Here is a 26,269-nt window from a genome sequence, read left to right as displayed (position 1 = left end):
CTGAGTTCCATCTTTAGGGTGGTACTTGGAGGTACTGTTCTACAGGAGCAGAAAGCTGCCCTGATTGCATTTTGTAGAGAGGCGGGATATAAATAGATTGTATTATTATTATTATTAGCAAGTGGTGCTGAGGATTCCTGCTCAACTCTTTGACTATTAGTCTGTAGGGTCCCCTCGGGGTCAGACTTGTCCCATATGCTATTTAACATCTACATGAAATGGCTGGGACAGGCTGTCTGAACTTTTGTAGTCAGATGTCAGCAGTGTACTGATGATACCAAGGTCTGTGACTCCTTCAAGGAGTGTTAAACTGCTGCCTGGCAGCTGTAATGAACTGGATGAGAGCAAACAAATTGAAGCTTAATCTAGATAAGACAGAGGTGCTCCTGATCAGTTAAAAGACAAATTTGAGAACAGGGATTTAGCCTGTGTTAGGTGGTTTCATCTCTGAGCCTGAAGGCCCAAGTTTCAACAGTGGCCAGGAATGCTTATGCACAGTTAAAGCTAGTGTGCCAATTGTGCCCATTACTGGACAGGTTGACTCTGGCCACAATGGAACATGCCTTGGTTATATCCAGTTTAGATTACTATAATGCAGTGATTCCCAAACTCTGGTTCTGCAGATGTTTTGGACTTCAGCTCACAGGATCCCAGAGCATTGATCAAGATGGCTGAAGCTTCTGGGAGCTGAAGCCCAAAACATCTGGAGGACCAAAGTTTGGGAATCACTGCTATAATGCATGGGGCTGCCTTTGCAAAGTGCTCAAAAAGTTCATTTGGCTCAAAGAGCTGCACCCAGATTGTTAACTGGAATAGGCTACAGGAAGCACACAATTCCTTTTCAGCAGCAGCTCAGTTGGTCACTGGTCCGTTTTCAGGCACAATTCAGTGCTGCTTTTGACCTATAAAACCCTTTACAGCTTAGATCCTGATTATTTGAAGGACTGTTTCTTCTTCATGGTCTCTGTGACACACACATGTGGGATGTAATGTGCTTGCACAGTACTGGTTGGAACTTCCAAGCAGTATGATTGGTGCTTTTTGGCAGAGGCCCTGCCCCACTCAGCCTCCCTATGTAATGCCCCATGTGCATCTAGACCCCAGTTCTTTTTCGTCTGCCTCATCAGTAAGCATCATTGAGAGCTTCCATAGTGTTTCTTTTTTGCTTTTGGTTTTGACCAATGGATTGTTTAAGGCTTCTCCTGCAGTTCTCCCTCAATATTTCAGTGGGGTGGTTTTTTTTAGCTTCTTTGGATTTCCATCCTGGAATGTTCTCTATGGGGTCCATATCAATGGGTGACCGGGTGAGTTATTCAGGGAAGGCCTGTCGGAAGAGATCCATCTTGACAGTCTTTTTAAAGCTGTCAAGGTTGGTAATGTTTCAGATCTCTTCCGACAGGCCATTCCATAATTTGGGAACGGCAGATGAAAAGGCCCTCTGGGTAACCGCAGCCAGCCTAGTCCTTATTGGCTGCAGTAAGTTTTTCCCAGAGGACCTTGATCCCACAAATAGGTTGGGCCCAGACCATGAAGGGCTTTAAAGGTCATTACAAACCCCTTGTACTGTGCCCGGAAACTAATAGGCAGCCAGTGGAGAGATTTCAATATACAGTGCGCCGGCGTTATAGGCGGCTTTGAGCATACGGTCAAAACTGTGCAGGGGGACAAAGGGTGGTGTGTCCCATTCACATGAATGGGGCGCGCTCCTGTGGTGTGCGCCTGTGTGCCGCCACCACCACAGGCACGAGCCCCATTCATTTGAATGGGGCTTGAGCATCCGCGTATTTTCTCTTACGCAGGGGGTCCGGAACGGATCCCCGCGTAAGAGAAGGGCGGACTGTAGGTGTTATATAGTCACCTCTAGCTGCCCCAGTGACCAGTCTGGCTGCCAAATTCTGAACTAATTGAAGTTTCCGGACTAGGTACAAGGGTAGCCCCGTGTAGAGTGTATTGCAGAAGTCGAGTCATGAGGTTACCAGCACATGTATCATGGTTTCCAGGTTCCCTGGTTCCAGGAAAGGATGCAACTGGCGTATCAGCCAAAGCTGATGACAAGCATTCCTGAAAGTCGCATTTACTTGATTTGCCATCAGGGACAATGAGTCCAGGAGCACTCCCAAAATGCAAACACAGTCTTTTGAGGGGAGTGTGACCCCATCCAGGATCGGTTGATTCATTCCTATACCTGGATTACGGGTCGCAACAGCGAGTACCTCTGTTTTATCTGACAGATCTCCACAGACCCTAACTACAGGTCAGTACCTCCCACCTTACTGTCCTGCTCTCTACACCAGCTGCACCATGGTGACTGTTGAGGTGACAGTTGTCAACTTCTCATCTCAGCCTCCCCATGATCGGCCGTTTCGCATCCAACTCATGCCACTCCATCAGTGCTAAAGGATAATAGACCTCTCCCACACCCTCCAGCCTACATGGTATTGAGAGATTAGATAAATCTCCACTGAAGCAACTGTGAGACCAGCCATGATCCCAACATTCCTCAGTCACATCCTGGTCTCCTTTACCCCACTGGCCTAGATATTGGAGTCCTGTGTGGCCCATCCACCTATCCAGGTTGGACATTGCCTCCCCATCTCAATCCCTTCACAAGGCTCTTAGGGCATGGGGGGACTGCTCTACATCCCCTCAACTAAACTATACAACCCCCAAGGTTGTCTGTACTGGGTCCCACAGCCACCATAGGACCAATACCTCCACCTCCACCCCCTCCACTCTTCCGGGGATTCGAGTTCAACAGATGGCTTCACATTGAGACTGTGTTCCATCATCTCACTCTAACCCTTCAGCCATGTCAGACCAAAGTACTTCAATGACTCCATATCCATAATAGGAAGACCGAGGGGCCGTTCCACTCCTTTGTTGAACAGAGTCCCATATGACTCGAACTCCTGATCTTCAACCTCATACTGACCTTCCACCTGTCCATGAGCCCATCTACCAATCAGACTCAGATACCTCTTCACCACTTACTTCAATCTTACCATTGCCACACCTCCTGGAGGTTGCTTGCCATTACTGGGCTGATCCATCATCAATCCCCTCTGTTGTGCTGGCCAAATGGCCGTAATAAAGTTATTATTATTAATCCCCTCTGCCTCCAAGAGGGTCAACCCTCTTTACTGGCTAGTGGACATTGATTGCCAGTGGCTCACCCACCACCCTCAGACACGAGAATAGTCTAGCCAGAGAATAGTCAAGCAGTCCGATGTCTAGGATTCTGATGAGGCAGATTAACAAGGTAGTCCAAAGGTCAAGGGTTCCAGATAGTAAAGATGAGAAAACAGTGTGAGCGTCAAGAGTTCAGGCCAAGGAGAGAGTCAGATACAAGCATGCTTTCGCCAGCAAACTCAGATAATCTCTTAGAACTGGCTTGGCGTTCTTCACCTATTTATATTACCAGCTCTCATGAGCTCACCTGTTTGCTGAATAATTGGCGTTTTTCATAAAGCCTCCTCGAACGCTGGAGGTACACCCTTTCAGCTTTTTGCTGGTAGAAGATGGGTATGCTCTCTTCATCCTCTTCTATGCCTGAAAACTCTGCTGCTGGGAGGCTTGGTTGCTGAGCCTCTTGGGAGACCAAAGACTCTGGTTGAGCCTCTTTGGAGGCCACCGACTCTGCTTGAGCCTCTTTGGTAGCCACAGACTCTGCATGAGCTGGCAGGGCACAGCTATGCCTGGCTCAGCCTTGGGCTCAAACTGGGACTCTAACTCAGCCCTCTCATCCTCTGAGTCATCAGTCATGCTGGGCACGACAGATGCCTATTTTCATGTCTCAGTTCATCCATCCTACCAAAGTTATCTTTACTTCATGTTGGACTTGACCTAATTCACAGCCCTTCTATTTGGACTCTGTAATTAAAGGGAAGTAGTAACCAGATATAGTAAAAGAGAGTTAAAAGAGAGTTAAGAAGCTATACCTTCAGGACTGGAGTATGAAAATTTCAGGGGGAAAGATGCTTACAATAGTCTACATTAAGAATTGTGTGGAACCACTAAGATATCAAAGATATTAAAGGTTTTTGTGATCTTGGAATCTGGAGGAGTGCTATCTTAAATGTGGCACTTATCATTTAAGCTAGGGGTAAGGAACCTGTGGCCCTCTGAATGTTGGTCTGCCACAGTACCTGGAAGGTAATAGGTTTCCCACCATAGCTTGATCTATTGAGTGTATACTTTTGCAACTGATTTTGCTTGAAGGGCAGTAAAAAGTTTAATGAAGTTTCTTCTTGCACATTAAGGTTCTAGATGTTTCAGATTAAAATGTTCTGCTCTTGAAATATTTGTGTAGAAATGTACCTTTCACAGTGATCAGTGTTCTAATGCTGGTACTTTAGTTTTGTTGAAACATGCCTTTTCTGCCTCAAATCCTTTTGCAGTTAATTTTGTCAGGAGACATGAGCAAAAGTGCAGCAAGTGGTAAAAGAATTTATACTTTGAATCAGAGTTGGATGAATTTGATGCTTTTTATACAAACTATATCCAAACTCCAAACTTCCTTGTTAGTTTAGTGGTGTTAGATTTATTACCTCTTTGAAATTAAATCATTATTTATGCAATGATAAATCCACTCTACAGTGTCTGCTGTGTGCTGCGACTTAGATCAGTCCCTTAAGTCTTGTCTCCTCAATCTGACTGTTATGTTACATTGATAGGAAGTTGATCCATCATCGGAAGGAAACTGTTTCTCGTAAAAGTCACTCACCATCTACTCATGGGGTAACTCCTTCCACCAGTGACCACCATTTGGACCTAGTCAGGCAGCCCAATGGTGTCTGCAGGACTGGATATGAACGGCACCACAGTGTGCCTAACACAGACACCCAAGAGGATGAAGATGGCCTTTACCAGGTATTATTATTATTATTATTATTATTATTATTATTATTTGCCGTCGTCATCATCATCATCATCCTGCTTCCCCCCAAAAATTGGGACTCAAAACATTCAGTTTAAAAGAACAATAAAATTAAAAGCATGCAGAAGTATTGCTGGAATATTTGTATCTTTTATTTTATGTGCTCTTGTCTGCATGTGTTAGTTGGACTCAGTTTGTTTTTTCTTAAACTGGGAGGTAATTATTCCTTCCTAATATTGAATGTTCTGTTTGTGGTACATGCTGATCATTGGGAATAAATACAAAGAAAGAATGATGAGGTAAGGAGCTTTTTTTTTTTAACTGAACGAACAAGCTATTGAGAAGTTGTATAAACTGAAAGTTCATAGATTGTTTTTTGTGGGTTTTTCGGGCTAAGTGACCATGTTCTAGCAGAGTTTCTTCCTGATGTTTCACCAGCATCTGTGGCTGGCATCTTCAGAGAATGTTCTCTGAACATTCTCTGAAGATGCCAGCCACAGATGCTGGCGAAATGTCAGGAAGAAACTTTTGTTAGATTTACTGCACCTGACATGAAGTACAGAATAGACCTGGCTGCAGAGTTTCGTTCATTTGCAAAGCTTTTTTAGAATCCCCAGGAGGAAGGTAGTGTAAGAGAGAGTTGTGGGAGACAATTAGAATATTCAGTATTCAGCAATCTAATGATATGCTTTTAAAGACTTGAAAATTCCTTGGGGGAGAGGTTGTAAAAATTATTATGGAACTGCTTAATGTTTTGTCTCTCTTCTTCCATCCTCCAAACTGATTTTTAATATAGAGATGGTTAATTTCTACTGCTTTTTGGGATAAATGGGGATGCTTTTTATTCCTTTGAACATAACAAAGATACCTTAAATCCTTACTTTCCTAATGACAAAGAAAGTATGGAAAATATGATTGACAAAGAGAGTTTTGCTTATGTTTAAATATATATCAAGGATTATGTAGCTTTCAGATATATTTTTAAGTTTGTAGGCGGAAGTTGATAGCATGGAATTGTTGAAACTATTTACTCACCAAAGTATGAGCTTGGGAAGAAATCTGTTCCCCCAAAAGGAGTAAGGGTATGTCTTACTTGAAAAAAAGGCAAGTTGCTTGTTGTAATAATTTTGAAGATACTAACACTTGTAGTAACCAAAGAACTCTCTTAAATGGAATGGAGCATGCTGTCTGCAACAGCAGTTTATTTCTTGATCTATTTACATCTGTACTCGAGGCAAATATACTTATTAAACCTCTTTTGGAAGAAACAGGAGAAACTAGGAATACGTATGTACAGACAGAAAGATGGGCAATGGAATTCTCCCCCCAACTATATTTCTTACCTAAGTGAAACTTCAGCAAAACATGTACCTCAACTAGAGGGAAGGAAGCTTCCCATACATAATCTTGGGAAAGATTTATAGATAGTCTCTTTTCAGTGCGCTCTGACGTAATGCGGTTTGCACATTATGTCAGATGATGAACGTAGAATTACCAGGGAGAGAAAATACTTGTGTATCCTTTGACTATCCAGATAGAAGAATAAACATCTGCTAGCTTGTACTGATCTTTAAGGACCCTCTTATCTCCACTTTGAAAACTTATTTTCTTGTTTTAACCTTGGCCTTCTGGTAGCATCATCATCATCGTTACTTTTTAAGCAGTGTCTGAGTAGTTAGCTTGTTCCGGGGAGGAGGGGAATCTCTGAGGGTCAATAGACACACATTGCCACCAAAAGGGGCTTGGGAGAAGGGCATTAGGGTTTGGAGGGCCTGAATCACAGGGCATACATTTTATAGTCAGAAATCCTTCCAGTTTTCTATCAGCAGCACAATGAAAATCCTTTCTTTTAGCAAAATGTGATTTGATGCTTGCTTATTTTAACCAATTCTATTTTATATTATCACCTATTGTTTTATACATATTTTTTAGATTTTATGCCATTGGCAGATTTTATTTTTATTGATTTGATCATTTGTATGTACAGCGCTGTGTACATTTACAGTGCATTAGAAATAAACTATAATAATAATTATAATAATTGATGAGGAGATAGGCTCATTTCTCCATGTCTTGGCAAGCGGAGGTGTGTCTTTGTTTCTACACAGGTATCTCTGGCAAGAACAAGTTTGAAACCTGAAACAATCAATTTTCAAAACTAATATAAGGGTGTGACTGATGATATGTTCTCATGTATGAATGTCTGCTGGGGTAGCAAAAGGTGAAGGAAGATTGGGTGGTGCTTCTTTAGCAAACATCACAAGCATGAAATTGACCTGATACTCTTCAATTTCACAGGTTCCCATTTCTAGTCAATGGACAGAAAAGCAGCAAACAACAAAAATGTTTTTAAATGATTTTAGGTTTTTGAGTTTGTTTTTTAATAGCAGAGGAACTATAACTATAGCAGAGGAAGCTCAAATTGACGCAGCCGAGAACAAAATTGTGTATTTTCTGATAAGTGTGGCAACAAACCTATGTTTGTCTCAGAGTGCTAGTTCTGGATAGGAACACATATATATAGGAACTGGGTGGAATGTATGTAACTCTTCTTGTGGTAGCTGGTTACCCACCAGTGTGGATCATCCAACCATTTTCCCCTAGATGTTCACTGAAAATGGAAGAAGCTTGGCTGTTGTGGGGGTTCATAGACGAATCAGTAGAAAGGAAAGGTTAAGCCCATAGAAGAATCAGTAGAAAGGAAGGGTTAAGCCCCTGCCCCTAACACACACAAAACTGTTTTTGAGAAATGTGTGGTTGCTAGTGTAAGGTATAGTTCTACCTCTGATAATGAATTTCCACCCTTCATTGCAGTAGTGAATGTGTTGTCTCATCTTGAGAGCTTCACATGTGAGTTTTAAAAATAACCTGTGTTTACACAAATCAGAAATTCCATTTAAGATGGATTTCCTGAGCACCACTTAGAGCTTCAGTACAGCTTTCAATCTCTTTGTAAATGAAGGATAAATAGGGGTCAAAGAGAGAAGTTTCATGGAAACTATTGAAACCCTTTCAATGCAGCTTCCCCTGAAGTCAGCCAACTGAAGTAGAAGGCTAAATCCTGCTGTTCCTGGTCATATCTAACGTTTTGCAGAGCCTGTAATTTTTATTAAATGTCAGGTAATTAAGGCTAAGTTGGCCTTGATGCAGGTGTGTTTATAGAAGCAGGCAAGGGGAAATCAAATGACATTTTGCCAGTGTTTTGAGAACACATTGTCTTTGACTGTGATATAGGTGAACTGAAGGCAGGCAGTTTCTAAATAAAGAAATATGTTCATTGCTGTCTTCCATTGGCTCTTTAGTCAGTGTTGCCATTTTCCTACAGTGACATTTTCTTTAAACTAGTTTCACTCTAGTATCTGCTTTTAAACTCTTCTCTGAAAGTGTATCTTTCTCCTGTAACCATGCTGGTTACAGTCCTAGTCTTGGCATAAAAAATAATAGAGGACAGCAAAAGTATATAAAAACAAGGATGTAGGCCTCAGGTTTCAGCGGTATGAGATGGGAGTTAGCTGAAATCCTAATATTTATTTAAGAATTACCACCTTTTTAATATAGTTTTGGAGGTCTTATTAATCCCAATTAGCATTAAAGTTCAGAAATTAATCCTATCTCTTAAACGTTAATAAAATCTTATCTAAAGTTCCACTTATAAAACAATTCTATGGCCTGTTACAGACAGCCAAAATAAAGCTGCTTCGAGTCACAGTGGAGGTATGGTGTTTCAATGATGCATGCATCTTAAGAGTCTAGAAGTCGCACCAAAGCCACACTCCAGCCCTAAGGACTGGAGTGCAGCTTTGGTGTGGCTTTTGGACTCTTAGGACCCATGCATCATTGAAACACCATAACTCCACTGTGACTCGAAGCAGCTTTATTTTGGCTGTCTGTAACAGGCCTATGTTTCTCAAAAACCTAAGATCCTTGCAGAGCCCCACTTATTTTCCATATAATCTATTAATAACTTCCATACATTCAAAAAAAAAAAATCCATAGATTTACCATGCATTAAAATTGTATGCCTATCCACTTCTGCAAATTCATAGTTTCAACAACCAGTCTTCTTGTGGAATTGTTGTCTCTTTCCATCTCTGTGCTCAAATCATTCTCATAGTTTCCATATACTGCATAACTTCCATATATTTGTCTCTAGTCAGTTCCAATATTGCTAACAAAATTAATTCCAGTTTTAATTGAAATTTAATTCTCAAAATATCTTCCACCATTTTGTGAATTGTAGAAACTAAGTCTGAACACAAAATTTATTTATGTTTCATATACACTTTATACACATAGTCTGATGGTAATTTGATATAATATTTTTAATAATTTGTGTGCAAAAAAGTGTGAACCATCAGAAAGCAAAGATGTTACTATCTCGGCCATTCATGAAACATGTTTTGGTTTTTGGAATATTTTGAATTTTGGAATTCTTGATAAGAGAAATTCAATCTGTACTGGAAAAATGTAGTCTTTGGTAAGCAAGTTGTGAGTGCGGGATGGTGCTGGATTGCATCTCCCATAGTCTCTCACCAAAGTGTCACAGTTCAGTATCTGGAGGGCCACAAGCTGCCTACCTCTGTCTGACTTGAATCAACACTTTTGTTATGATATTACAATGTCACAATTATTGCTCACCCTGCCATGCTCCCACAAGGAAGGGGGGAGCCCTGTGATACAGGACTGCTACCCCCTTTCCAGTCTGAATGTGACAGAGCAGTAGCCCCACTTCTCGCTGCCCTGTCCTCATGGTCTGCAATCAATATTTCAACTTTATCCACTCACAGAGAAGTGTGTGACTTTGGAAATGTACTTGCTAGCTGTAGGGAGCTTAAGCACTGCATACTAGTTGAAGTTTTTTCCTGTCATGAGCCTCTACAGGGAATGAATGGCATTGTAAATGGCCTTGTCTAGCCTGAGACTTTTTTCCAGTCTGAGTTTTAAAAAATGCTCTGTATGCATTAAAATGAAGAAAACCTACATGTGTCTCCTCTTTGTCTTTATCCCTTTGCGAGCATAATTTGTTACATGGATCACTCCAAGTATATCTAATATGCACATAGCTTACTGCCTCTGTGGAGGGGTTGAGAGCGACACAAAGTGTACGTGTTTGACAGGTCTGTGCAACACAAGTGCAGCGCGCTGCTGAACATAGTAATTACGCATGCTGCTTTTCTTGTCATCAGTAGGGAAGAAAGCGATGTGTTCTGAGTTTCTTCTGCTTTACTCTTGGAGGAAGCTGATATTGTTAACATTTCTATTCTTCATGGGCTTCTTTAATGAATGGAAACAGCAATGCTGGGACAAATTTGCACACATACAAAAAATGTTATCTGTCACATATGCCTTGTTTGGCACTGCTACCTTTGATTTATTCTAAAATGTTTTCTTCTAGATCCCTCTACAGCCACGCCGTGCTGCTCCTGTTTCTCCACCACCATCAGAGAAACACATGAACCTACAGTCAGCTACCTCCATTAAAAGTAAGGAGAAAGCTTTTGCAGATCTGTGATACAGGTGATTGGTACTAGGTGGGCAACATCTCTTTCTCCTTGTGTTGTGTTTGATGGGAAGAAGATCACAAGAGATGCCTTAATGCCAAATATTTGCTTTGAGGCAATCGCCATAAGATTAAAAAATATGCTTGCAATCTTAGACCAAAGTATTTGAAATAGTTCTAAGATCTTCAAAGATTAAGACTGCTTCTGTGTACAAGATGGTTTTGAAATCATAGGGATGTTGTTACAGGCCATTCCTTTGATTAAAGCTGTCTATATGGAAAAGCTTACATGTCTTATCACAAGGAAGACATGGCTGGTGATTCCATATTTCAGAAAATGTGGGAATAGTTTGGTAGCTCTGTGTCCCCACTCTGTGGGCAGGCAGAAGTACTGCTGGATTCTTTTCACTATAGCTATAGCTCTCAGCCATTTTAGTTAGAGAAGTAACTTAAAAGGAGCAAATGAAAATGTGAATGAACCGTATGAACCATCTCAAGTGTGTGTGTGCCAGTCATTTCCAGAGGAGCTGAACCTTGAAAATATCAATGCCAAGTCTTTCCCAAATGACCTGGCAATGTTGGAGAGAATAACTTTTCTTTGTTAGTCAAGAAGAATAACTTGAAAAACTTCCATCTCTTTCTTGGGGTACTGCAACCAAGTACAATGTGAATTGCAGTTTTGTCCTAGCAGGATGTGATATCTTTATAGATCACGAGGGGGAGCCCACTAATAATACAGTGATGGAGAGCTCAGTTAAATCTTAGCTTTCTGTGAACAGTCTATCCTCTTTGTTCAGGTCTGAACATTGTAGAAGTAGTACTTTTGGGAGCAATTCACTATTATTTCTACCAGGAAACTGTGTCAGTTAACAGGTGCTGGCAGTTGATTCCCATGTTGATAAAATCTGAATATTACTTGTTGGTGGTGCAAAGTTAAGACTTTTCCAATACTACAATTTAATGAATTGATTATATCAAGCAGGGATGGAAAATTTCTGTCTGCCTTCAGATTGGCCAAGATGGTTAAAACTAATGGGTCACAGGTTCTCCAATCCTGCAGTACAGCTTTGAGGCTCAGGTTGGACACTCTTTTAAGTGCCCAACTTGGTAGTTGTAGCCCCAACATTCATATTCAGGAACCACAGTCAACATTGGTATATAGAGAACATAGAAATCAATTGCATCATCAACAACAAAAAAGCATTACTCTTTTTGTTTGTCAGAGGTAAGCAATGGTGAATCTGAAGAATGAAAGAAGGAACTATGAATTTTTCAGGTTCTGCATGGCCTTGGTGCACTGAGGAAAATAATAAACAGAAGATAAGCCAAGGGTACTAACCTAAAACAGATAATAAAGCTGATTCGGACATTTACAGGATATGAAACATGAAAACTGACAAAAAATGTATTTGTATTTCTTTTTTTTATTGGTTGGTTGGTGTGAAACTCAAAGATTACATGTGGATCACTTAGCACTAGGCCAAATGTGTGCAATAGATTTCAGTTTTTGAAGCTGAGACTCATACTGGGGATGAACTTCATCTGGAGGAATGTGTACTTCCTTAAGGCAACCTGGTGAATGATAATTGGAAAGCTTGGTTTAGGGGAAATAAACCTGTCAAAACATACTATCCTTGGGCCAGAGAATAGAGTAGTTTTAGAAAGCTTTTCACTGAAAACAGTCCAGTTCACCAGTCCTTCTGTGTATACAAGAAAGATCAGTGGACAGAGAAATTTCCAGTGTTCCCTTCAAGATGTTTGTTTAAAAAGACATAATTTCTGGGAGTTCAGATGTTGTTAGCTTTGTGCCTTAAATACAAGGTAGTGAGAGTGTACTATTTGATTCATTAGCAATTAGAAAAACTTATTTGAAACAAGAAATAGATATTTTCCCTTTTCGCTCCTAAGAGATTTATGGGTAAAGTGAATTTGATAAAGCTAATCAAGTATTAGAATCAGCATTGTTGCTATTTGAATGTGCTGCCTTTTTCCTTCTTCAGATAAGGCTCTCAGGTTGTTTATCTGTGTCACTATTTACCATATGTAATCTTCCTTGACTTAACTATAGAAAGAATGACTGAACAGGATCTGTAATGTGTTTTTTTTTTAAAGATAAAGAATAAAACTCTGTAGAAAGAACAAAAGAAGAATTTTAAGTAAGACAGCCTAGCTAACTGGAATCTACTATTTCAAATAAATTCTACTAACTTAAGTATTTGGTTTGGGCAGCTGTGAGTTTATTGGTACACATAATGTGGAATTAAATGTTAAAAGCCTTGCCACTTGTCATTCACCCCATTTCCTTATCACATAGACTGCCATATCCCAACCCCCTCCATCATTTGCTTTCCTCACATGGAAAGTGATTGTGACTGCGAAAGAGAGGTTCTTATTTGCATGGCGCTTTACCACATAAGTGGGATTCCTGACTTTTCCAGGGTTTTTTGACTATGAAGAGCCTCCAGTTGAACAGGAACCTCTCCTCTGTAGAGTTGTTGCCCTCCATGTGAAGAAAGTGATGAAAGGGAGAATTGGTACTCCTCTGATATGCATTGAAAAAGACAAGTGAATAGGACTGAAGAGCTCCCATAAGTTACAAGGGTGAAAATGGGTTGACATCAGTTCTTAACAAGACTAGCTATGCCAGGTCAAGATTTTAGAGCTAATACAATATCATACAATGCTAGAAGGTACAGAATAATGAGACATGTAGGATGCTGGCAAGGAGCTGAGGAGTCTGGAAGCATTCCCCATAATCACACAGAGACCTTTAAGCAAATATTGCTCTTAGGTTTAAAAGCAATAATTGCCACGACAATGTCCAGAAACTTGTTAATGTGTAAGAACATACTGATTGCCTAATTGGGATCTTCAGTTAGTCACAACAATACAGTGTAGTAGTATGCCAGGTTATGAGCCAGATAAGCTGAAAACAAATGCAATTTAAGGAAGAGAGCCTTGTTTTAGGAACGCTCAAAACTGGATGGGCATGTCCACCTCCATTTCAATTTTGAACAGCTGCACTTAGCTATAAAATAACAAAAAGTTATTTTTGAGCCATAGCAGTGTTTGAGCCCCATCACACTTCTAACAACATTATTTTGGGGAACACAAGGACTCAGCTGCCTTACTCGCAACATTCCCCCCTCCCATGTTGCTTCTTTTGTTCTCTTCCTTCAACATTCAGCTATATTACCGCCACCAGAGAAGAGGTTGTCACACAAAGTAGAGAAATGGTACTAGGGTTTCTCTTATTATTGAGACCAGTGTCACAGCAGCACCCCATGTACCCTCATAATAGTTTCCATTGTCAAATAAGATAATTTGGGAAATGAGGGCTAAATATTTGGTTGAGGCAACTATGAGTTGGTGTTTGCGTATGTGCATGTGTGCACACGCTTTCAAGTCACCTGTTTATTTATAACCCCATGCATTTCAGTTTTCTTAGGCAAGGAATTCTCAGAGGTGGTTTTGCCAATTCCTTCCTCTGAAACATAGCAAGTGGTACTTACTGGCAGTTTTCCATTCAAGTACTAAACAGGGCAGACTCTCCTTAGTTTCCAAGATCAGACAGGATCTGATGCATTAGGGTATGTAGTTTACTTGTACACATAATATGACATTAAAGATTAAAAGCCTCATCACTTGTTATTCCACTGTTGAGGCCAGTCTCCCATTATAAACCAGGCTTTCATTAGAGAGGGAATTAGATTTTAATAACTACAGGGATTCCAAACTAGGGGAATTATTTTTTTAACCCCAACAATGATGGCAAATGCAATGCCATCCTTATTCAAAATTAAACAGCATCTAGATATTCTCTGCAGCAGAAATAACTTAGGAGCAATTTAAGAATAAACTGTGAGCTAAAAATCCACTGCCTAGAAAGCAACCTATAGGTGGATGAGGATCACACTCTTTTTACACATGTGATGTCTGACTCTTGATCACCTCCAGTTTGTACTGTCTTTGGGAAATAATTTCAGAAATAACAACACGATGAAAAAAGAGACACTTGAGAATCCCATCTTTTACATTCAAGAAAGAAAAACACATTATTCAGAATAACTGCTGTCTGCTTAAAATGAAAAATATTACCTAATCCAGTAGGGAAAACTCTCTTCCATCCCTGAATTACAGTGAGGTCTTTGAAGAAAAGTTGTCACTGTAGAACAGCCTTTTCTCCCTTGCTGTAAGGAAGTTAGTATCAGGAATACTCCAGAGACAGTTAATACAATTTTGTTTCGAGATAAGTGAACCAGGAAGAGTAGTTAAATTACTGAAGAAGCATGCACAATGAGTTCTTAATGGACTCTGCTGCTGCAATTGGTTTTTCCCCATTTCCTTTGGTGCCGTTGCTAAGACATTTTAATTGTTCCCTTTCAGATGCAGTTGAAATCACTTCTGGGTCAGTTTCTAGTGCCTCTTCAGTTAGCACAACTTCGCTGGATACCTTGTACACTGGCTCAACCGAATCAGGTCTCCCAACCGCTACTCCCAGCCCTAACAATACCCCTCCCCCTGTTCCCAGTAGAAGTGCCCACACAATGGTATCACAGAGTTTAGAGGTTACCCCTGTAGTGCAAAGGAAGCATGGGAGTGCAAGCAAATCCCCCCAGACCAAGAGAGCTGCTCCACTACCTCCCATGCAAATGGAGGTTTCACGTGCAAATGATGAAAAGAGTGTACAAGCAAAGGAGACTGTGCAGGCTGCTCCTGCAGGGTTAGAAGACTTTGACTCTCTTTGTCTGGAAGATAAGAAGTCACCTTGTTTGGAAGATGTAGAACAGGAATCATCTGGCTTCATGGTGTCTGTGCCAAAGACAATAGGAGCCGAATTGATTGAACTAGTCCGCAGGAACACAAATCTCAGTTATGAGCTCTCTCGGGTTGCCATAGGTGTGGTAATCGGCCACATTCAAACTTCTGTGCCAGCCATTAACAGCATCATGGAGCAGATTCTCATCTCACTGGTGGAAAGCAAGGTAGGTTTGAATGCTTCATTTTTGTTTCTGTGAAATATATGCTACAGTCTGATTTAATTGGAATGCTTAGGAAAATCCTCTTTAGAGTTCAATTTAAGAAATGTACTCTTCATATAGGATCATAGTTATAGAATATAATAACAGTTCTACAGTGTTTAAATGCTTTAAGAGATCATAGAAACATAGTTCATTGTCTGTCTGACACAAAAGAGTTGTGTGAGGACTTTCATACCAGTAGTGGCTGGTGCTCATTCAGGTGGGTGGTGTGCAGCCAAGGGATCAGCAGAGGTGGCACCAAACACTTTCCGTTTGCTGTCCATCATCTTCTTTGGCAAAGATCCTAAGGATGCTTAAGCAACGCACTGCATGTAATTAGCATCTAAGTGAAGAGTAATACAGTCTTTCACCTTGATTCAGAAGGGTTTCAAAGTTTGGTCCTGTTCTGGAAGAAAAGATTTATGGGAACCACCCCTTAATACCACTCCTTTGTCCAATTGGCACACCAGTGCTTGAAGAAGGAGCTGTTTAGCCATAATGCTTTCAGAAGCATGGATTAAATCATCTTTCAAATGAAGTTTCTCACCCAAAACTTGGTCTTGAAAGGGGGTTTGTTTTGTTTTTAAGAAGGATTAGAAGAACATTGGGAGCTGCTCCCGATGCTATTTGATGGTTCAGAAGATAGGATCAGCATAGACAGAGCAGTCTTTTGAAACTACAACAGCCAATAACCCATATTACAGAAAGGGAAAACTCAGGCACTTTATGACTGCACAGTTGGGTAATTCACTCAGCAGTTTATGAAATCCTCACCAGTAAATCAAAAATGAGGCACATGAACTTGAAGATCATGCTTTTAAAGCAGAGTATGAGTAGAAGAAGACAGCAAAGATGAAGAATGCTTGAGAAAAGATGATGATAAAAATGTCTACACAGAAAAGCAGTCATTCAAATCAACAGCAGCCATCAGTCTGCAGTGCAGAAAGAGGACACTGTGAGACACTCCACTTTAAGATTGCACCTACAAAGCATGGAGATGGGGTGAGGGTGGAGATCCACATAGGAACAAAAACCACTTCTTTTAGCCACATTTTTTCTATTCTGGTAATAACTACCAATGCACAGTCTAAGGGCCCATTCCGACTATTGTTTAAATCGGATTGTGTTGAATTATGATCCAGTTTAAACCACCATGGTTCCCCCATTTAACCCATGCCAAAAAGGAGCTGGGTTTTCCCACTCCTTTTTGGGCTGAATCAATTTATTTGAAAATAAATCAATTCAGCCCAGTGGGAATCCAGGGCGGATTTGACTCTGCCCTGACAGCCCCTCTCTGCCGTGCCTCCCTCCCACCCATACCTCCTTCCTTCCTCCCTCCCTCCCTTCCTCCCTCCCTTCCCTCCTTCCGCTCCTCCTCCTTCCCTCCTTCTTGCCTCCCTCCTGGGGGCCATGGCAGCGGCAGCAGAGAAGGCTGCCGGCTGGAGCTCGTTGGACATGCCTCCGTCCAGCATGCCTTAGTCCTCCAGTGACGTCCAGGATGGAGGCACGTCCAAAGTCCTCATGACAGCAGCCTTCCCCGCCGCTGCCACCACTGCTGTCCTTCCGGCTGCTGTGGCCTCCCTGAGCTTGGGTTTCTGGGAGGCCTTGGCAGCCTGGAGGACAGCAGCAGTCACAGCGGCGGGGAAGGCTGCCGGCCTGGGGAATTTGGACGTGCCTCCGTCCTGGACGTCACTGGAGGACTAAGGCACACTGGATGGAGGCATGTCCAACGAGCCATAGCCGGCAGCTTTCTCCTCCACCACCAGAGCCCCCAGGAAGGCGTCCCCATCTTCAAAAAGGGGAAGAAAGAGGATCCAAACAATTATCGGCCAGTTAGTCTGACATAGATACCAGGAAAGATTCTGGAGCAGGTCATTAAAAAGAGAGTCTGTGAACATCTAGAAAGCAATTCCATAATCACAAAAAGTCAACATGGGTTTCAGAGAAACAAATCATGCCAGACAAATCTGATCTCTTTCTTTGATAAAATTACTAGCTTGGTAGATGAAGGGAATGCTGTGGATATAGTATATCTTGATTTCAGTAAGGCCTTTGACAGGGTTCCCCATGACATTCTTGCAAACAAGCTTGTAAAATGTGGGCTAGACAAGGCAACTGTTACGTGGATTTGTAATTGGTTGACCGGACGAACCCAAAGGGTGCTCAACAATGGCACCTTTTCATCCTGGAGAGAAGTGACCAGTGGGGTCCCACAGAGGTCTGTCCTTGGCCCAGTACTGTTCAACATCTTTATCAATGACTTGGAGGAAAAAATTGGGGGAATACTTATCAAATTTGCAGATGACACCAAATTAGGAGGAATAGCTAATACTCCAGAGGACAGGATCAAAATTCACAATGACCTGAATAGACTAGAAAGCTGGGCCACAGCTAACAAAATGAACTTCAACAGGGAGAAATGTAAGGTACTGCACTTAGGGCGAAAAAATGAAATGCACAGATATAGGATGGGGGACACCTGGCTTAAGTAGACAACATGTGAAAGGGATCTAGGAGTCCAAGTAGACCACAAGTTGAACATGAGTCAACAGTGCAATGCAGCAGCTAACAAGGCCAATGCGATTTTAGGCTGCATCAATAGAAGTATAGTGTCTAGATCAAGGGAAGTAATAGTGCCACTATATTCCCCACCTGGAATATTGTGTCCAGTTCTGGGCGCCACAATTCAAAAAGGACATTGAGAAACTGGAGCGTGTCCAAAGGAGGGCGACTAAAATGGTGAAAGGTCTGGAAACCATGCCCTACGAGGAATGACTTAGGGAGCTGGGGATGTTTAGCCTGGAGAAAAGAAGGTTAAGGGGTGATATGATAGCTCTGTTTAAATATTTGAAAGGATGTCATATTGAGGAGGGAGCCAGCTTGTTTTCTGCTGCTCCAGAGACTAGGACCCGGAGCAGTGGATGCAAGCTGCAGGAAAAGAGATTCCACCTCAACATTAGGAGGAACTTCCTGACAGTAAGGGCTGTTCGACAGTGGAACACACTTCCTCGGAGTGTAGTGGAGTCTCCCTCCTTGGAGGTCTTCAAACAGAGGCTGGATGGCCATCTGTCGGGGATGCTTTGATTTGCATTTCCTGCATGGCGGGGTTGGACTGGATGGCCCTTGTGGTCTCTTCCAACTCTATGATTCTATGATTTTGAATTGATGTGTATTTTAATTGATGTGTTTTAACTGATGTGCTGTGTCTGTTAATTGTTGTTTCCCTCCTTCATTCATGAAGAGATGTTGTTGCTATTATTATTATTATTATTATTATTATTATTATTATTATTATTATCCATGACTACGCAGCCCTTAAGAGCAACTAATCACCATCAAGATGTGCCCTCATTAGCTTTACCACCACTGCAGATGGTCCACCTGTCCTCCACACATGTGAGAGATGCAGATAGACAGGTTCAGCATCCTGAATGACTTTTCTTCTTTTCATTGGTCTTGTTCTCATCATTGTTGCTGTAGTCTGATTTGACATCACTCTCCATTTTGGAATTGCTCTTCTTTTCACAGAAAGTATTCCTATGTAAACACACATTTCTCCTGTTGTGACCTTAAATGCAGAGGGGACTCCCCCTACATTTCAATTTCTGCGATTGATACCATAGAGAACCATTTTGGAAAGGGCCCACAGGGTCTTATTTCTCATGTTGTCATATTGTGGCAAGTACAGTAGATACTGGGATCACAATCAATATCAGGAGTACAGAAGTTGTTTGATGCCTTTCAGTCGTTTCCATTTTATGGTGAGTGTGACTTACCCAAGGCCTCCTAGTTGTTTTCCATGGCTGAGTTGAGATTCAAACCCTGGTCTCCAGAGTCCTAGTCCAACACTCAAATTATTATGCCACAGTGGCTTTCTAGCACAGGAGTACTAGAGTTTCCATAAACGTTTCCTTTCTTGACTCTTTGTCATCCTAAACCAGCCTCAGCTGTTTCTGTACCCACTTCAGTACCTACCATAATTGGTCTTCACACTACATTGACATCACTGATGTTCTATACTACTCCAATTCAAACTGCTTCTTCTGACATCAACTACATCTGTTTTGGCATTGGTACCGATCTCTCACCAGCTCTCCCATCAGCTTCAAAAGCCTCGCTCATCACTTGAACTATCTGTAGAGCCTCCATTGCACTGTATCAGTGAGGTTCTGATACAGATTTTGACTCAGATATCTCAACATTGACATCTCCTTCGCCATTTAATATTTTCTCTTCCACCACTCTCTCACTGTTTGAAGACATATGCCTGTATTTGGAAATGGTCTTGTGCATGGCAGAGACCTTGGAGAGACGCAAATATGTTCCTGCTCCAGCAATTACTCACTAGTTTTTCAGTGGATTGATGAGGAGGACATGAGCCTGGCTCTCCTAGCTCTGTTATCTTCATTGGTATATCTCATCTATCAGTCATGCAGTAAGCCTGCTTCTATTTCTTGAAAGCTAGAAGACCTTGCAAATTACAACATGAAAGTGCTACATTTCTTTGTCCTCAATATTTATCTTTTTAATGCTGGAATGCTCAAGAAAGCTCTAAAATATTCGGAGTAAGCTAAAAGTTGAATATTTAGATAAGTGTGAAAAATTAGAAAATTTTTCCATTTCTAGAGAACAATCTTTTGGCGAATATTCCAGGAACATGCTCACTCTTGGAGAATATCTTTTGAAGGGATTTTGCAGTACTATGCTCAGGAATTGCACAAAATGCACAGTCCCCTGCATAAAAACATTGATTGTTTTGTGTGCAGGAAACACTTTCTCCCCCAAAACACATTTTCTTTGCCAGAAGATTGCACATATTTTTACACAACTAAATTTTCCTAAGAAAGATCCCAAAGTACAAATAGTGCTCAAATTGTGCAGACTCCCTCATATTCTCATTGAACAGGAAGAAAATCTCATTCCTGTGATTCTTGCATACCAGCTCTAATTAATCAAAAACTTATGCAAAGTACCTTGCTTATACTATGTAGTCCTCTAGATTATTTGATAATAAAGGGGAGCCGTCAGAAGGACTGCTATGAAAAACAGAAAATATATAATATATTAGAGTCTCTTTTCCTGATAGAGCATGCCATAGAACATCTGTTCTGCCTGCATGCATGTGACTTAATATCTAGAGGTGATAAACAGCTAATAAAATCTGGTGTACATATATCTGGGTGGTGGACACGTGCATATAATTCCATCTATGCATGTATGAAAATAATGTATAATGCCTTCATGTGAACTGTCAATTTAAGATTATTCCATGGATTGCATAAGGTTTTCTTAGGGCTCATTTACATGTCAGTGTATTGTGCAAATTGCTACAGATTTTTGCTCATTCACATTAACAATTAATTTTTTTCACTTTCCTGTGCAAATTCATATCTGTTTGCCCTTCCTCTGCCAAAATGTACATCTATGTAGAGTGGACAGATGGCCAACATCCTCACAATGAGATTTGCTTTATCTTTGCCTTCCTGTCAATATGGACTGTAGCCCTGGTATTACTTGGTGGTCCCCATCCAAGTATTAACCAGGCCTGACCCTACTTAGCATGAAAAATCAGATGGAATGTGGTACCATTAGGATATTTTGGTGCCAAGCTTTATAAAATACTTTGTGAAGAGGAGCATATGTATGAGTGAATGATATTTGCCACATTTGAATATTAAACATGCAAAGGCAGAAAGAGGATATGCATGCAGGATGTGCAGTCCCACCAAAAGTAGCTTATAGAGTGCTAAACATGTGAATAAGGCTTTAGCTATTTGTCTTGATAAAACTATGCCCTCCTTTTGACCAGTTAGCCAGAATACTACAGAGAAATATAGAGAAGAAGATGGAAGCCCTAAGCTTATGGGGAAACTAACTTAAAACCAATTTTACTCTTGTGCACCTGAATTGCCTTTGGGTGGATGCCCCATCCCTATCATAGTTAAGGAAATACATAACATAGGTGCAGATTCCTTCTTCTCAAAACTCTTCTGCTACAGAATTTGTACTTAAACATACTGCAGACTGAGTGTGGTATCAGTATATTTCTTCTACTTTGTATTGTATGAACAGGGCGGCAAAGCAGACCGGAATTAAAAAAAAACAGAAGCAATTCATCTTTTACGAGAGCACACTGGGAATAAGTCTGTGGTAATGGATTCTAAAATTGATTTAGTAAAGTAGTGCTTTGACTTTTAATTTAAAGTAGGGAGACAGAAGAAAGGATACAACTAATTAAAGAATGTATTATGAAAGGGAGGAGAGAGATTTAGTATGAAACAGTGTGAGGCTTTAATCAATGATGATACCTTATTCTCTGGGGCTCTGCTTCCCAGAGAGGGCAGTATTAAGTTGAATCGTAGGACTGCTGTCCACACACCACTTGAAGGTGTTGTGTTGTTGTTAAAGATCTTCTTGGTGCTCCCAGAAGCTCCATTTTATGCGTAAATGCACGGAGGACTATGTTAGCACTTTTCCTAAGACACTCAAAAAAATCTTTAATAAGAGGACCCTAAAGACAGGAAATTGTGATTTTTCACTTACACTGTCCCTGCAGATCCTTTACTTTTAGAGTCTTGGTGTATTCTTGACTCTAAAAAGATCCTGTTTGCTCTTACATCCATACTGGTATAAGTGGCATGACAAGGCAGTAAACTTCAGTGATGAGACTTGGGTCCTTGTTTGAAGCTAGTTGCTACTACCACTTGCCTTCAACTCTAGCTCCAGGATAGCTTTATATGAAATTTGCACTAAATATTTGAGGGGAGGGTTTGAAGTTTAATTTGTATTTAAACTTGTTTTCAAAACTTGTTTTGCTTTTAGATTCATTAATGCTATGAGAGGGTTTGCTTTTCTTGTGGGTGGCATTGGAAAAATCAGGGTAGGTGCCTTGTAGGATTGCCCTTAAATGTAATGGAACAAAAAATATTATGAAACCATATAATGTTCACTTTTAAAAGTTTGAGGCTTATGACAAAGGGATTTGGAACACCTCTTCACTTTTTGATAAACTTCTTGAGCAGCTCTCAAACTAATGAAATACTCTCTCAAATTAAAACCTATAGTTGCTGCCCCCCAAATTAGCCACATATATAGAAGTCAGTAACCTGACTCCTGTGACTAGGCATAAGATTGACACAGCCACTAGATACAAACTGAACAATATTAGAGTGTTAATTAAGATAGTTATTTCCACAAGGGAATAAAGTGTTTCTTCTGAAACAACAAAATGGGATTCTTTAAACATCCTTGTTTGGCCATCCTAATAGTTAAAAGTGTCTCCACCATCCACGTAAGGTTTCAGCAACTTGATTCCTAGACCAGATTTCCTTAAATTCCACCTAGCCCATCCCTCACAGCCAGAAATAGATGGTACACACAGTTTTCTTCTCTTTCCTACTTTTCTTGTTGCTTCTGGCTTCTGTTTCAAGAAGTGTTTGCAGAGGTTCTACCTGGTTAAAGCTGATAGCTAATGGCCCTGTGTTCTCCTCCCTGCTCTAAGCTTCACTACAGCCTCAGAGCACAGTGTCATCTCATGCTTTTCTCAGCCATGAGGTCCAGAGACCAAATCTTCCAGATAAATTCCCTCAAGTTAGGCTTTTTCCTTTCCCAATCCTGAATACTTTATTCAACCATCAGCCATCTTTTCCAGCTCTTCTCAACTATTTTTTTTTATTTCATTCAAAGGTCATTCAAGGAATGAAAACATTCAACAAGTGACCAAGCAGATAAAAATACCAGTTTAGGAATTGTTGGGCCCATATCCAGTTCTATTAGCCTGATATCTTCACTTTGATATACTCCTTGACATTGCTTTTCCTAATAATAGTAGTGGAAAACGTAGAACTGAAACAAGTGTCACGTAGAAGGCACCTGTTACAGGCATTTAGACAACTATCACTAGGTATGTGATAAAACTGCTGTCTCTTATTACTGATTACTGCCCTCCATTAGGAGCAAGAGAGAGGAGGGTTTGACACCTGGTTTCTATCACTCATGCTAGGAGTGCTGATAGCCACAAACCCCTTGGATCCCTGAGAAACAACCAACTTCCTTGACATCTTGATGGAGGGGCTGCATTCCACCAAGATCTTGATGGTAGATGTTTGCTGCCCAGTTGATCTGTAGAAGGTGCTTTGACTGATTGGCCTGAGGATGGCCACAATATCTCATAGTAAAAGTCAGAGCAATGCTGTAATAATAGAAACTAAGAACCTTTGCTTTCTCTCTGACACTTCTGCACATGTGGAAGTGGCATTCATGTAGGAGACTTGCACTGTAACAGGATTATAATTGCAGAAAAAGAAAAAAAATCAGTAATTACTACGCACTTGGCCAGGGAACTGAGCTACGTCTATACACAACACTACATTTTCAAAGGGGCTACCCTAGAGATTGACTCAGTGAATTGAATTAAGTGTCTGTCTCATACAGCACTGTTAATCTGGGCTAGAGTCTCTGGGGTGTGGTGGTGAGATTATGGCCCCTTTCGTGTATAAACTGTAGGTAGCACTCGGGTTTAAAACATTCAGCAGCAGAGAATGATGCACAATGATATCTTCTTTTTTTAAACTTGAATCTTGGATGTGGTGGCTGTGTGCATCTACCCAAATGTAGAATTAAAAGAACAACAACTGTTTATATATAGCCATTGGTTCTCTGGAGCAACTTGCAAAAAGTTAGGAGGAAAGTCATAGTGCAACTTTTGCAGCAACACGGCTACCGTATATACTCATCTATAAGTCTAAAAATGTATGCCCAAAAATTGACCGCAAAATCCCAGATCGACTTATTTACGGGTCACTATGAAAACATTATAGCAGCTCTTTCAGATTTCCCTATACAGTGCAGAGAGGAGTTTAGCAAGAAAGAGCCAAGCAGAAGGAGTCCTAGGTTATTGACTGATATTGCTGTTTGTTTAAGAGTCTCCCTCCAGTGTCTGGCTGAAACGAAAGCTGAAACGATGAAGAAAAGGCTCAGTGAGAGTCTCTCTTGTCATACACACACAGAAAAAGCCTCCACGTTTTACCCTCAACCTATCCATGGGTCATGGCAAAATCCATATTATTGGCCCCAAAACCTGACCTCAACTTATATATGAGGTCAAGTTATAGTTGAGTACATATGGCAAGTTTACACACCAGAATCTGTTTTCCATCTGTTAGCAGTGGAGGTGATAGGGGATAACCATCTCAAATAATCACCTTCTCCTTGGTAGAAAATATATGATTGGATGCTTCTCACATTCAGTTTTGCCTTCCAAATGCAGAATGACAAACACAAATAAGCTCAAGGCAAATCTTTCAAATATTGTAGAATCTATTCATTTATGTTGTCTGCTGCCTTCCTGAGACATAGTGTGGTTCGTTGAAACAATTGAACAGGGTGGCTATGTAGCTGTAATAGCTGCCAGTTGCTTAATAAAAGGATATCTGACCCCAACAGTGTGAGTGAAAGAAATAGAATTAGTGCTGAAATCGCATTAAGACAGTACATGATATGTCAAGAAGTTAGTCAGATTAGAGAGCTTTGCTAATACTGTAGAATGATCTTGTTCAAGTCCATTAGCAGTTTGGTGCATGTGGAATGGGGGGATGGTGAGGAAATAAATTTATATGTTAAAAGGTAGAGAAAGCTTTGGAGTAATTGAAAAAAAAGGCCTCTAAGGTTTGGTTGCCTCAACATTTTATCATCACAATTTGCATTTGTTTGTTTTAAAATTCCTTGCTCGCCCCAGAGATCTTTATGCATCTTGCATCTTCTGGACAAACACACAGGTTCCCTCTTATACAATTTCATGCTTCTATGATTGTATTTTATTTTATTATAATAGGAGTGGTGTTTGTATACCTATACTATTAAATTGGTTTTTTAATAGATAAAAAAATATCAGAGTGGCATGGGATGGCTTGAGACAGAACATGAAGTTCATTTCCAGGAGAGCAACATAGTCCTTAAGATTTTGTTCTTGTTCATTGCTTCCCTTGCTGCTCCCTTTGTTTCCCATTAACAGTAAAATTCACAACCTGAACATGAACTGGATCTGGTGCTGGCTAATGAAGCCCTGGCAACTATCTCATGACCATGTAAAGCTTTGATCAGTGTAATTACATCAAAGAGAACCTTTCCTATTGTGGCAGTACTGTTTTGGGAGGCCTGCATGAAAGAATCCTGTTTTTGTTCCATCATTATTTTATGGTTTGAGGATTCAGTATTGTACTGATTAATGTTCTTTCATATCTTAGATTCTTCACTTGTTTTTAATCTGTCAGAAATAATGGTTATACATGGTTTTGTGTTATTCTCCAACTAGAAAATATTTGGGGGGGAAAGATGCTTTGAAACTAATAGAGAGGTGAAATGACAACAGTTCTATCAATAACATGGCATGGGGCAGAAAAAATGGAAGAGGACCAAATACCAGGTGTTGTAGGTTATGTGTCAGAGGAAGGAACTAGCAAAACCACCTCTCAGTATTCCTTGCCTAAGAAAACTGTGTGAAATTCATGGGGTCACCATAAATGGACAGCAAACTTGAATGCACATACACACATGAAGAGGAGGAGGAATGACAAAGGGTGTAGAAGACTGACAGCATACAGTTCAGTCCTTACAGTTTTATAGAATGTATGTAGCACTTTAATGAGATTCAAGGTTTTGTGAAAAAGCTTGGAATTGATATGCAGACAAAGAATATCCACAGGACAGCAATATATTCTTACATTAATACTAGCAGTAGAAGAATGTCTAGTATAAGAAGCCTAGTCTAGGAAGCATGCTGATAAGTGAGTCCTGAGTGGATAAATTCTGTGAATAGCTGAGTGGAGCAAGGAGCCCCTTAATTCTTTTAGTTGTCTCATATGCTGTTATGAC

At 40.6% G+C, this 26,269-nt stretch overlaps 1 protein-coding gene across 6 annotated transcripts in view; it reads left to right on the top strand.

The window, feature by feature from the left end:
• LOC149321440 (NCK-interacting protein with SH3 domain-like) overlaps positions 1-26,269 on the top strand; it is a 139,079-nt gene that overhangs the window by 71,485 nt on the left and 41,325 nt on the right. For all 6 annotated transcript variants that reach the window (XR_016280948.1, XM_089521674.1, XM_089521662.1 and 3 more), the window contains exons 3-5: positions 4,674-4,869; positions 10,272-10,359; positions 14,763-15,361. Coding sequence is in view for 5 of the 6 variants with exons in the window: in XM_089521674.1 (XP_089377800.1) it covers positions 4,674-4,869; positions 10,272-10,359; positions 14,763-15,361 (883 nt within the window). In the remaining variant the exon portion in view is untranslated. The remainder of the gene's footprint in view (positions 1-4,673; positions 4,870-10,271; positions 10,360-14,762; positions 15,362-26,269) is intronic.

This window comes from Sceloporus occidentalis, unplaced genomic scaffold, assembly GCF_023333645.1.
Source record: "Sceloporus occidentalis isolate IW3139 unplaced genomic scaffold, rSceOcc1.0.p SCAF_1, whole genome shotgun sequence".
Lineage (NCBI taxonomy): Eukaryota > Metazoa > Chordata > Lepidosauria > Squamata > Phrynosomatidae > Sceloporus > Sceloporus occidentalis.
Note: the sequence above shows the minus strand (reverse complement) of the source record. Positions and strands in the feature narration are given on the sequence as shown.